This window comes from Conger conger, chromosome 17 (genome assembly GCF_963514075.1).
Source record: "Conger conger chromosome 17, fConCon1.1, whole genome shotgun sequence".
NCBI classification, from domain to species: domain Eukaryota; kingdom Metazoa; phylum Chordata; class Actinopteri; order Anguilliformes; family Congridae; genus Conger; species Conger conger.
This window is the reverse complement of record NC_083776.1, coordinates 23,157,584-23,171,835: the sequence shown is the minus strand read 5'-3', so window position 1 is coordinate 23,171,835 and position 14,252 is coordinate 23,157,584. Positions and strand designations below refer to the sequence as shown.

General features: G+C 39.6%; 1 protein-coding gene across 4 annotated transcripts; it reads right to left on the bottom strand.

Moving 5' to 3' along the window:
- Positions 1-5,312: 5,312 nt before the first annotated feature.
- LOC133116582 (ras-related protein Rab-9A) lies at positions 5,313-13,354 on the bottom strand. 4 transcript variants are annotated; one of them, XM_061226304.1, is made up of 5 exons: positions 13,217-13,354; positions 11,636-11,670; positions 8,845-8,942; positions 8,497-8,529; positions 5,313-7,286 (listed from the first exon to the last, which is right to left on the bottom strand). In XM_061226304.1, the coding sequence occupies exon 5, from the start codon at positions 7,247-7,249 to the stop codon at positions 6,644-6,646; it is 606 nt and encodes a 201-aa protein (XP_061082288.1). In that variant the 5' UTR covers positions 7,250-7,286; positions 8,497-8,529; positions 8,845-8,942; positions 11,636-11,670; positions 13,217-13,354; the 3' UTR covers positions 5,313-6,643. The 4 variants fall into 4 exon arrangements, with proteins under 4 accessions (XP_061082288.1, XP_061082287.1, XP_061082286.1 ...); XM_061226303.1 differs by having other exon boundaries at positions 8,497-8,942; XM_061226302.1 differs by lacking the exon at positions 8,845-8,942.
- Between the last annotated feature and the right edge of the window lie 898 nt (positions 13,355-14,252).

Genomic DNA, 14,252 nt, shown 5'->3' with positions numbered 1-14,252 from the left:
AAATGTATGGTAAGAAAGAACAGAAAAGCTAAAAGGTTGTTTACGTCTATGTCCAAGTCCATCTATGTACAGAACTTCCGGTCTCAACTTCCTGTGATTTTCCGTCAAAATAAAAGCTGCTGAGTAACGCTAAATAATTTGAACATAGTTACTGCGTTTTCTGCGCTTTCTCACAGAATTACCATTGCTTAAATTAATTTCTTATACAACTTATTAAAGTCAGCAAGCAACTAGCTTGCCATTTGACTAGTTACTATGAAGCAGGCCAAGCGCTTTACACTGTCGGTTCATTAACAGCTCACTTGCATACTTGTTTACTGTTTGAAAGATGTTACCAAATGAAAAGTGGCTTACATTAAATCTATGTATAATATCTATTATATTATACATTTATTATCTGAAATCATGTTCCAAGCAATTGCTGCTGTATTTACAGTGTGCCCATGCATTGGTATCGACCGTCAGTTGCCAGCCAGCTCATTAGCATAGCTGATAACTCAAAAACTATAAATTGTTACCAAATGAAAGGGGGTATACATTTACTAGTTGGACCCATATGTTTAAGATTGTATCGTATTTAGGCCAGCTCCACATACAGTGCAGCCCGATCGGGAAACATGAGTCCTCCTGGTTTCTGTTGTCGCTGTGAGAGGCCACGGCAGACCTGGGTGAAATACGTCATTGTGTGAAGTGTGTGAGTTCTTAATTTATGTGCAATGAATTTGTGTTTGGTAGATTATTTCTCTGTTGTAACAATGCTTCTTGGCAATACATTCTCTACCGTTGGAAAGCCTGTTTATTTCTCTTTTAAATGGTGCCCCATTTGTAAGGAACATGCTTTTGTGGGATGAGCAGCACAGCTGAGTATGTGGGTAGTGCTCATGTAAAATTTGCCAAATCTTTTTGTTGCTATTGACTCTTGTTTGGGTTTGGTGGATTGGATGATTGAAGTCTATCAGTAACAAGGAAGAAACAAGACATATTGGCAATTTTAATATTTATTCATTTAACAAAGTCAGGAGCCTCAGTAGCGTGTGGAAGAACCATACACAGCCACAACAGCCTGGCACCTCCTCATGCTGGTCACCAGCCTGGTCACACACTGCTGTGGGATGGCATTCCACTCCTCAACCAGGATATGTCGCAAGTCAGCCAATGTGGTTGTGTTGGTTACTCTAGCACGAACAAGTGTTCTATTGGGTTGAGGTCAGGATTGTTGGCAGGCCATTCCATTCTCTCTACTCCCAAATTGTGGAGGTAGTCTCTGATAAACCCCACTCTGTGGGGGGCGAGCGTTGTCATCTTGGAGGATGGAGTTCGGTCCCAGACTGTGAAGATATGGGATTGCCACTGGTTGCAGAATCTCATCTCGATATCTCTCTGCATTGAGATTGCCTCTAATGATGACAAGCCTCGTTTTTACAGTGATGGAGAACTTTTTGTTTGATGTTTATTAATTAAAGGCTTTAAATAGCAACTATTTCTCTATATTTCCTAATGTGGGGGGACTATCAACAAAATTACCACTACAATTCCTGCTTTTAATGAAATTATATATATAAAAAAAGTTTATTAAAACTATTTTAGGTAAATTGGTTGAGGCACTATCATATTTCCTACTTTGCTGATCAATATTAGCAAGGAACAAGGTACAGATTTGTATGTTTGTTGAATCTCTGACAAAAAAAAAAAAAATTTCCCAAAGAATATAGAAACCAGCTTCCCATAAAAACTGCCAGATATTTTCATTACTCTGTTCTTCCACAAGGTGGCATTGTGTTACATTACAGTACAATTATTTATCTGATGCTTTTATCCAAAGTGACTTACAGTTGACCCAACGGCTGCATAGATCTTACTGTGGATCCACTGGGGTTTGGATCACCAACCTTCCATAGCCCAGGCATGTACCTTGGCCACTAAGCTACAGGCTGCCCCAAGGAAAAATGTAATGTTTCAAAACATTTTTGGTGGAAAGCTGGTAGCTGGAAGCTTACTAATGTCAAAATCACATTTTAATAAAAATTTGAATTTACAACTATTCCTAGGAACATGAAACCATATTAATGAGTGATGTATTAAGCATGACTGCAGACAATTTATTTTGAATCAATCTATCTACAAATGTACCTACCAACCCTAAAGCCTTCAATCCTCCATTTTTATTTTCTTCTATATTCTTTGACCTGAGAATTCTATTTCTCCAAATGAAATAGAAAAGTTTTTAGGAGAAGTTTTTATAAAACACTGATCAATAATAAGAAATGCTAGTAATGGTGTTGCTAAAATGAATAGTTTTGGACTTGACGGGCATCCTTTATGGGACAAATACCTTGCAACACCTGAATTCTGGGTGTGGTACGTGAATTTTTCAATACATAGCTATATCTTGATATAACATTGCAGTAACCTTACTGAAATGTTCTCCAAAGCCATTACATATCTAATAAATGAATTGTAATCAATCATATTTCGAATAAGCATAGTATAATAGTGAATGTGAATTATTTTTATGAAGGCAGATTGATACTCCCCTCTCAATTTATTCAATTCTTCTTGTAGTATTGCATGCACCAAGCGAAGAGCAAACCTCATTACAAAATGTAATTTCTCATGCAATCACTTAAATAGGACCTGCCTGACAAAGTGAAGTAGACCAAATGATCCTCAAAAGCTAGACATCATGCCGAGAGCGAAAGAAATTCAGGATGAGATCTATCAGTCTGGAAAAGGTTATAAAGCCATTTCTAAAGCTTTGGGACTCCAGCGAACCACAGTGAGAGCCATTATCCACAAATGGCGAAAACATGGAACAGTGGTGAACCTTCCCAGGAGTGGCCGGCCGACCAAAATTACCCCAAGAGCGCAGCGACAACTCATCCAAGAGGTCACAAAAGACCCCACAACAACATCCAAAGAACTGCAGGCCTCACTTGCCTCAGTTAAGGTCATAAGAAAAGACAGGGCAAAAATGGCCTGCATGGCAGAGTTCCAAGACGAAAACCACTGCTGAGCAAAAAGAACATTAAGGCTTGCCTCAATTTTGCCAGAAAACATCTTGATGATCCCCAAGACTTTTGGGAAAATACTCTGTGGTCTGATGAGACAAAAGTTGAACTTTTTGGAAGGTGTGTGTCCCATTACATCTGGCGTAAAAGTAACACCGCATTTCAGAAAAAGAACATCATACCAACAGTAAAATGTGGTGGTAGTGTGATTGGTCTGGGGCTGGGGTTCTGCAGCAGGACAATGATCCAAAACACACCAGCAAGTCCACCTCTGAATGGCTGAAGAAAAACAAAATGACGACTTTGGAGTGTCCTAGTCAAAGTCCTGACCTGAATCCTATTGAGATGCTGTGGCATGACCTTAAAAAGGCGGTTCATGCTCAAACCCTCCAATGTGGCTGAATTACAACAATTCTGCAAAGATGAGTGGGCCAAAATTCCTCCACAGCGCTGTAAGAGACTCATTGCAAGTTATCGCAAACGCTTGATTGCAGTTGTTGCTGCTAAGGGTGGCCCAACCAGTTATTCGGTTTAGGGGGCAATCACTTTTTCACACAGGGCCATGTAGGTTTGGATTTTTTTTTTTCTCCCTTAATAAAAAAAACCTTCATTTAAAAACTGCATTTTGTGTTTACTTGTGTTGTCTTTGACTCACATTTAAATTTGTTTGATCTGAAACATTTAAGTGTGACAAACATGCAAAAAATAAGAAATCAGGAAGGGGCAAACACTTTTTCACACCACTAATTATTTCACTTTAGACAAATGAAAATTGTCTTCTGTATTTCTTTTTCTGATTTCCTTCCCAAACTGTTTTCTTCATAAATGTTTTGTAACATGTTGCATTCATTTGTTTATATTCCCCACATGCATCATATTCCTCATCCATTTAAACAATAAAAACAATACCTTTTACAAAAATGAAAATTGTCTGTATTTTTCTGATTTTCCTGTCCAAATGTTTTTTTTTTTTTTTTAATCTCATGATTGTCTTGAAACATGTATTGAATTTTTCTTCATATCCACCATAAGCATCTCATTCCTCATCCATTTCAACAATAAAAACACAAACTGAATTTTTTACTTTTTGGACAAAAGTCTTGTCATGTGTATTTTACAGATTTTCTGCGAGTACAGTTTTTTCCTCAAATGTTTTGAAGCATGTATTACATTTCATATTCACCACATGCATCTTATTCGTCATCCATTTAAACAAGACAATACTTAATTCTTTCACTTTTTAGACAAATGAAAATTGTCTTCTGTATTTCTTTTTCACATTTCCTTCCCAAACTGTTTTGAAGCATGTATTTATTTCTTCCATTTGCATCTCATTTTTCTTCTTTTTTGTATTTTTTTTAACCGTTTGGACAAAAGACAATCATCTTATTCCATTTATTTATTCATATTAACCATATAAATGTAATTCATCCACTTCAACTATAAAAACTTTTTGGAAAAAAATACAATTTTCCCGACTTTCTACCAAAACTGTGTTTTCCTCATGTCATAAAAATGTTGTATTCCATTTGTTTTCATAATGAATGTCATTACATGGGGTGGCTGAGTGCTTAAAAATGCTTTTGCAACTTAATTTTAAAACACAACATGGCTGTTTGAATATAGCTTTCCATCATGATATTCATGATTGAAATTGTTATTAGACCGGGCTATTTTACCACCATAGAGAAACACATTTCTAGGCACTGCAGGGTCCACCTCATTGTAGAATGAGATTATGTCTGTCTTTCTCCTTGAAAGAACTTCACTCTTGAGCTCATAAGGTGAAACTTCAATGTCTCGGTCCACGCAGGCTTGACCAATCTAAAAAGATTTTTAACACAGATAAAAAGCTCCATTTGTACCTTCAGTCAAAAGAACTACCGTTATCAAATACCGTTTTCCTTCTCTTGCAACACCTCACACCATATTCATATATTGATAAGTCTCCTAGAGCTTTCATACATACTCCACACTCAGGCACCAAGAGAGCCCCATCCATAGGAAAATAGCACACCAATCAGTGGGCAAATGGTACAAACAACCTTGATGTGCAATGGCTAGATTTACAACAAAGTAATACAAACTGTCTGAGTAAAGATTCATTAAGACAACTTAATTCAAGTTCCCAGCGAAGCCAGAGATTCTTTATGCTGAACACTGAAAGGCTGATGCCTGGGTATGAAGCCAATAGGCTGGGTGGTTCAGGAAAGGGTAGCATAGAAAACTTAGATGCAAGTTGATGGGTGGTGGCTTTTGATCATCATACGTCTGACTCAAATAGGAAAAGAAATAATCAAATGGTTTATATTTTGCAGTAAAACATCCTTTGCAGTTTATTAGTGGTCATGTAAACAACAAAATTGGTCATGCATGACAACAGCCAGGCTTTAACGCTTGTATTTTCCCCTTCCATCTTGTGGTTGAAAAAAGGATATTTTGCAAACTTCAAAAAAAACACACTGTATGTCTGTCCTCCCAACCAGAGACCACATGTTGCATGGCTGGTTAAGGTTATTTATCATCTTGAATCAGTACATGGAGTCTAGGTTCATGAACAGCTCTGCCTACAAATAATATTCCCGTCAACAATCATTTCCTGTCCAACATGCATCTCTGTTCTATAAAGTAGTAACACTAGTGCTTTTTTTTATTAGAAATTGTCCAACACATCTGAGGTCAGACAAAAATAGGAAGACAGTATAAATTACTTTGTCAGTCAATATAATTGACAGCTATGTTACAAATTTATTATAGACACTGTTAGATTTGGCACCATTGTGTAATCCTTCAATTCTAAGGTAAACAGATTGTTGTTTCGTTAAAAATATCAACATCAACAATGTTTCCTTTTTACAATTGTGATAACATGTATAATACAACCCAACAGGCATGTGATTTCGGAGCTTAACATTGCAATAATTATTTTTCAGGATCTTTACCAAATTGACATATCCTTGAATTGCTTTTGTCATCTTTTACGTGATCTACACAAGCAACAGAGGTTCATTTTTGCACAGGTCCAAATTATGTCTGCCACCACTGAGGGAACACCCATCACGACAGAGGTGCCTCTTCCTGTCGGTCTCGAGCTAGTGACATAAAGCAGGAAGCGGTTCTCTCTGACATCCTGATGTCATCATTGGAAACACAGCTCCAGACCTCTATTACCATGTTATTATTTATATTAGAATATGTGAGAGTTAAGACAATTTTTATACATTAAATACTACACTGTTGACCTGGAAGTTCCACTTCACTAAAGCTTCAAAAGCCTACCCTCCACACCACTCTATAATCCCATATATCCAGTAATAAATGAGCTTCTAATTAACGCTAAGTTCTCAAAGGTGCCTGGCCGAGCTGGGCTGTGCTCATGATGCACAGTTCAAAGGGACACTCAACCGGCAAAGCACCGCACAGCTTTTCTCAAAGGGGCTGATGGGAGTTGTAGTTCAGAGCTAATCTAACGTGTGTCAAAAACTCCGGGCTCCATTGTCTCATAGTGTTCTAAGCCACGCCCCGTCTTCCAAACGGACCCCATCTTTCCTGGTGGGTGCGGCCATGCCTCAGTCACATGCTGGATAAAAAAAAAAACAAAAAAAAAAACAAAAGCAGCAGGTTGGCGCTGGCGATCAACAGCAGGAGGCGCTGGAGCGGGGCTTCCTGTGCAGGTTGACCGTGTCCGTGGGGATGAGGTGCTCCGCCCGGTCCTCGGCGGCCAGAACGCGCCGCACCGCCTCCTCGAAGGCCGCCGCCACGTTGGTGGCATCCTTGGCGCTGGTCTCGAAGTAGGGGTGGCCCCCGTTGTCCCGGCACCACTGCCGGGCCTCCTCCAAGGACACCTGCCGCTCCGTCACGTCCAGCTTGTTGCCCAGCACCACGAAGGGGAAGCTCTCGGGCTCCTTGACGTCGGCGTAGTAGATGAACTCCTTCTTCCAGTTGGCCAGGTTGAGGAAGCTCTGGCTGTCGTCCACGCTGAAGGTGAGCAGGCAGCAGTCCGAGCCCCGGTAGAACGGAGTCCTGAGGCTGCGGAAGCGCTCCTGGCCCGCCGTGTCCCAGATCTGCATGGTCACCATGTGGCCGTCCACCTCCAGGTCCTTGTTGAGGAACTCCACGCCGATGGTGTGGAAGAGGTGCGTGTCGAACTTGTTGGTGACGTAGCGGTTCATGAGGGAGCTCTTCCCCACGCCGCCATCCCCCAGCAGGATGACTTTAAGCAGGGATGACTTCGATGCCATGGCCTCTCGACTGGGCACTTCCTGGATACGCTGGGTCCTGCAGCACAGAGCAGACTTATTTAGACAATTCGGTCTTAAGTTAATTCTGACTTCTGTCTGAAGTGTTTTAGCCTAGTAATGAGACTTACGTTTTTTTTTTTTTGTCTCAAGTAGAAAATATTAGCTTGCTTGACAATACCATTTTCCTTTCTTACCTCATTTGTAAATCTTGAAATGAGTCAAACTCTCCAAACATTGCCAATATTTGTCTTACTTAGCAACAAAGTAATAGAAATAAGTGTAATAAGTCTTAAGATTTTTAAAGACAAAAAGCCTGCTGGGATTATTGGTTTTTGCAGAGGACAAAAAACATTATTTCTGGAGATAGAAGAAAGCCGGACACTAATCAATACATCAAAGCCCTACAATTTACAGGTCAAATTATGATTCTCTACAATAATGGGAGTGAATTATCTCTTGATAAGGATTAAACGCTTTACTAACACTGATTTGTGACAGTGATATACAAAACGTACTGCACACAAGTTTCACTTGTACGGATACTTCACTTTATTCCAAGAAGGTCTGAACAAAACAGGAAACAATTATTTCCAGTCATGAGTATACACATGCATTATGTATAGATGCAAATTATATCCATTTCACAACATTTTAATCTACGTTGCATCAGTGTCATTCAGTCACCTACATACTGTCCCAGCTGTATCCACAGTTACCCCTTATTCTACGCAATTAGGCCATGGATAGAATCCAGCCACTTACCTACCCAGCAGTGAAAATGCAGAATTGAATTAGTTATACTTTTTAGAAATGTGCAGTCACATTCTAACTTAATGACCACTGGCCCTCAAATACAGCAATTAATTTGAAACACACTTCATCCTGGACCAGAGGCAATTGGATTTCACAAGGGCCTCTAATCCAACTTAGACATCTAATCCAAGAGTTAGCCCATGTACTTTTAAACATTCCGGGCACCTAATGCACATATTTAAACAGGAACATGGTCCTTTTTTTGCCTCTACAACTGTGGTTTTGCAACTGAGACAGCAGATCTGGGCAGCCATGCAGACTGAAACGTGATCCTGGTTAAGAACCCTGAAAGAGGGCTGCTGTTGCTGCAATTTCCCCTTGTTTAACGGACAAAATTAAATAAAGCACTGTGGTCCGGTAGGAGTGGTGTAAGGCCAAAGTCTCCACTCAGTCTTATGACAGTCATGAAGAACCACGCAACACAGTGTCCTTACCTCTACTGTTCAGTGGAAATCTTCAACATCCACCTGGGATGGAAAAAAACAGGTAACAGGTCAGTTTCCTCTTACAGAAAGTGTACTGGATTAATTGACCTGGACTGTGAAACAATGAACGGAACCTGAACTGAAACCTTCCAGTATTTTCCAGCTTCTGCCATCAGAGCATAAAGTCCTTTGGTTAAAAGCACTGACCAAATGAGCTCTATTTAACTAATAAAACAAACAACATAAAAGATATAAAAGAGCAGTATTAATTCTGACCCTCATTCACACTACCATACTGTACTGTATAACTGAAATTAAGGAACTCCAGGCTACTAATGGTTTCATCCTATGGCATACCTATTTGTCCAGTCTTTTGTCCCAAGGACTGTATCCAATCTCCCTGGCAATGCTGCACTTACTTTACAATACAGCCTCTGGTTCAGTGAGCTCAGGGCCTGTTGGTGATGAGCAGAAGAATGACACAATCTCTATGACCTCCCCGCATCACAACCTATTCTTGCATCAGAACATTCTGGATTGAATATTGAACTGTTTTGCCCAAACTGCCTGCACTCTAACCTTTGCACTTTGTGGATGAGGCTCTGAAGCACATGCTCTGAGGTCACGCCTGGAGCCTGTGATGTAATCATGAGTCATCTGATTAACTAACTTCACCTAGCCCACTTATCAACTCAGTCTCTTATAGACCCTGAAAATATGTTGGTCACACTTCACAATAAAGGTACATGAATTGGCATTAACTAATGTAGCCGTTTCGATTTATTATTTGATGTACAAATACATTAAGCATGAAATTAGTTTTTTAATTAGTCTGTTAACTAATGGATTAGTTACATTAATATTTATACATGAGTCAACTATAGGATAAATGTGTAATTGGTCAATTAACAAATACAGTGACCTTTTCATTTATTCCAATACGAATTAGCATTAGTGTAGTTGTTAAGATGATTTAATGATGTACAAATACAAAAATATAGATTCGCACTTCTCCGTAGTACATTAATGCCAGTGAATGTAATGTATTGTAAAGGGTCACCTGCATTTTTACTTTTATAGACTATGAACATAAGCCCAAGATAGCAAATTGAAATATGACACCTAGTGAGGACAATCAACTCCTCCTGGTCATCAGATATTCACAGATGACAGCATATGCAAAACCCATTTAAAACAGAAAGGGAGACTTCAGCACAAAACATAGATGCTGCTTTTCATTTAAGTGTGACTCAACAGAATTTCAGCATCAGTCTGATGTGCAAAAACAAGATGGGAATTAGGCCTACTAGTTCCTTTTCACAAATAGGGCTCTACAGTGCTCCAATTTTAGGAGCATTTGCTCGTGAAAATGGACAATTAGACAAATTACTACTAATTGTGCTCTTAAATTTTTCAACTTACAACTGCTTACAACGGTTAGTGTGTAGAGCCCTGTCAGAGCAGGAGGTTTGACTCAGAAACCGGACCGTGCAGGGTGGATACAGTTCAGCCTGCCTGCTTGTCCTGCACTCGCTCACTGAAGCAGAAACACAAGCCTCTTTGCATAGCTGCCTTCTTGTTACAGATTCAAAAACTGTGTTTGCATACACTCTGACACACCTAGATAACTGCACAACTAAACGCAATTCCCCTAAAAATACATTTGCATCTACATTTTATTGCCACGTCCATAGAAACAGGTTATCTTTGTGGGATAACACAGTATTAATTTATTCCGTATATGCAATAAATTCATTGCATATATACAGCATTAAGAATTTTCAATTGGGGTACCCTGCTTCTGCAATACAGTAAGTTATGTCATTACATCGGCCAAATTGATCAAAGTCAGGTAATTCAGTAAGCGGCTGGCACTAACAGACTACACAAACATGACAGAAGGACTGTCTGCCCCTCAGCGCAAGACACGTGTGTGTACGTGTGCGTGTGTGCGTGTGTGCGTGTGTGCGTGTGTGTGTGTGTGTGTGTGTGTGTGCGTGCGTGCGTGCGTGCGTGCGTGCGTGCGTGTACTGGTCCTGTCCCTGGGTCATGAGATTTACCGTTGGAGTCACTTTAAACCACATTCCAGCGAGACACATTTGATGAAAAGCATTTAGTTTCACTCTAGAAACTGTTAAAACTACACTAGATCACCTGACGGTTGATTGATCACATGTGAAATAACAGAAGAGAAAGTAAAACGTGTCTGCAGCATTTCTATCACTATTAGAATATAGGACTTACACTGACCAATCAACACTCACCTGAAAAACAGACTCACCCCATTCCTAAACCATTAGAGTTGATAACTTTGAACAAAAGACTGCAATATGAATCGTGGCAATGCTGGAACAATACAGCTAGAGCCTTTCTGGTATGGCCTGTGCCATAAGGCAACAAGTGACTCATTATTTAGACAAGACAGAATGTACAGTATACTTTTGTAGCAAGCTCCTCGCTGTGCCTGGGCAATAGAAGAATGGTTGTGGACACTAAGTGACCTATTTACTCAAAGTGAAACATGCTCACTTCACTTTTGCCAATGTTTTAAAAGCTGAATGCAAGACAGAAACGTGACAGCGTTCTGTATAAGAGAGCGGTTTCATAAACTGTGCATAGACTGACCCACAATTACGCATTCATCAAAACTACTGGCTATTGAAGAGATTTAATTAACTCAGATCTTAACTAAAGGCATTTAGGGCTGTGCTAAGTCACATGGCTGAGAAAAAAGTCCAAACTAACCTTTGCTCAGAACGACAAGAGGAACTAACTCATCTGCTTTTCCCAGCATTTAACATCCCAAGTCAGCATTTTCCATATTCCAAAGTTATAACCCTTAAATAAACTCTCAGATTAAATGACAATGACAATCACGTGTTGGTTCTTCACCCTTCTGAAAAAATAGCACAGGGAAGGCATGTCGTTTCACAAAAGCAAGAGCGAAGGTCTGCAGGGCTCCTATCGGAAAAATTCGGTTTACTCAGCTTTTCAAAATGTTACGTTTTAACAAAACTTTTCCTCCCGTGCAGTAGTTGCAATAATTTTACTGGTCACATTTAACTGCACAGTGGTTACAGCCTCACTATCGTGTAGGCACATCTTGTGCAAAGGAGGAAAAATGGGAGCTTCCAAATGTCAGAATTACCTTGACAGACTGGCCATGTCTCCTGTGCTCCGCTTCTGTAAATATCAAGCATACAAAAAAAAAAGAAACATTACGAATAAGGAATTGTATTCATCTATTATATTAAAAAGATATTTTAAAATGCATACGCATCGTTGCTATACGTAGCCAACAAGAAAACAGACTGTCTGCAGGTAGATTTCAGTTCCATTACCAGTTAAGCAGGAAGTGCAAAAATAAATAGCTACTTGGAGATGATTGAATATGACAAGGCGTAGTTTAAACATTGCGATTAAGAATTACTTGTTCAATACTTAATTGTATTAAACACTATTCAAGGGCAGTTACTTTTCACTCTCCGATTAAGGTTTAAGAACACGATGACTGATTTTAAAGTGGATTATTACATGACAGAATAACAAAGGCCTCGCAATGCAGCTAGGGAATAGCCCAGCCCGCTGCCGCAGCAGCACTACGCTATTACAGGCCTGGCTTCTCTATTCACATCAGAATCTCTCTCAGCTGCCCGGATCATGTGCCATCAGCACTGCCTGGTGCTGCAAGTCACAAGGTTTACACCACCACACTGTGCCATTATAGATACTGCAAAGCAAATACATTTTGAATAAGGATAAATGCATTAAGGTTAACTTCATGCACATACCATTTTGGATATTTCATTGTGGTTTACCTATGTGTGCGATTGATTTGCTAGCTGTGTAACTGACTTGTTGCCAAAGGAATACAATACACCTGTGTAACCTAGATTAAGTAATTCTTCGTTACGAAGGCTAACACCGGCAAGTTAGTCAGCTTTCTTGATTATCAAATGTACCGTAAGTAGCCCAGCCAGTTAATGATTTTAACTAACGTTAAGATCTGAATATGCGACTGAAACTGGCGTTAGCTGGGCAACTTTGCTGGCTTATTTACCTCGCCGAACACTCGAAAGCTTGCAAACTGCACTGGCATTAGGTAGTCTACGCTAACTTGCTAATCAATAAATAAACTATATTTAAACCGGTGACATCACCAGGCGCATAAGTTAGATGATTTGTTGATTTGTGAAGAAACAGCATTTAGCCAATTTAGTCAAATATGCGCCTTGACTAACTTAGTAGTATCTAGCTAGCTAGCTCAAGCACTGAAGCAACTTAGCTAGTGAAGCGTGGGGTAACTAACTTAAGCTGCCTAGCTTTTTACCAAAATAGTAACATAACAAGCTAAACTAAGGTTCAAAGTTCGCCAGCTAATTTCAGCATATGCAAATTAGATCAGCACGAGCGTGGTCACAAAATTAAGTCAAAGAAGCTATTTCACTGCAAGCATCGCTAACTGTGGAAAAAGCTAGCTAGGCCAACGTTAGCAGGAACTGCGGACTTTTTCTGAGGAAGGCCAATTCGACCTAGATAAATCTAATTTAGCTCATGTTTGCGACTTTTTGATGCCAGTCTGTGATGCTCTGCGTAAACACTGCTGCTAGTGTTGACAATAATTTTAGTCTGTTCGCGTTAGGATAGCTAACGAATAGTTAGCTAGGTAAAACTACTCTGTCGAAATTTTCTGACTGCCCATTGACGATTCGACATAAATGTAGCTTACCGTTCAATCACTCCGGCAACAACACTTGTATTCTGCAGGTGTTATGTGTATTATTTATTTATCGCATCTTCTTCCTGAATGCTTATGGCTTCCCGCAACTCCTCTCTGACATGGCGTCTGTGGGCAGAGGCAGTCCACGCTGACTCATGTGACCAGTGCCGAAACGCCTTGCTACCGGGTTGCCAGATTTTTTCTAAACCAATCGCTTTCATGTTCATGTTTTTATATTATCATGGAATTTATGGAGCTATGAAAATACAGTTGTGTGTTGGGCATCCACATTTGACCTTCGGGTGATTTGTTTCGTAGAATAAATTAAATGTTTTAGGTGTGTGTAGATTATTCACACTGTAATTGTACATGGTTGAAAAAACTGGTTCATTTCATTTTGTGGGTCTCGACCACACTAGCCCTCCATTCCAATACACAAAATTGCCAGCCTTTTTTTTCCTTTTTTTTTTTTTTTGCCATATTGGACAATGATGATTTACAATATATACAAGGTCTTAATTGGTAGGAATACATATGCAATGTTTAAAAATGTTTTAGCTCCATCCTACTTGAACAATTTATTTACACACTATATCCCAGCCCATGCACTACACTCCAGTGATGCTGGCCAGTTCCCAGCATTTCCAAAAAGTCTTCCTGCCATGGTTAGGGAATCAAAATCAGTCACTTTAAAAAAATCTTGATCGATAACACACCTGCATAGTCTTTCATCCCTAACTCTCTCAGCTGACTTAATTCCTTGCATACACCTGGCAATTAATTTCTTATCTGTTACTCCCTGCTTTAACCTTTATCACTATTTGTGTATTCAGTCTGCCTCATTTATTTTTACCCATGATTTATGGTGTGTTGCCAACACAATATGGAGAATGAAGTGAGGCACACAACATAATACCAGAATACCATTGTGAGGAGGGACTGCAGGATGGCAACCTGTTCCGTCAGTATAATGTAACACTTATGCACTCAAATACTCAAAACACGTCACAGACTACTGAATCAGTGACATAAAATATATGAAAGC

Bases quoted from the DNA above. Each gene is read 5' to 3' on its own strand.
- LOC133116582 (XM_061226303.1), bottom strand. From the start codon at position 7,249: ATGGCATCGAAGTCATCCCTGCTTAAAGTCATCCTGCTGGGGGATGGC.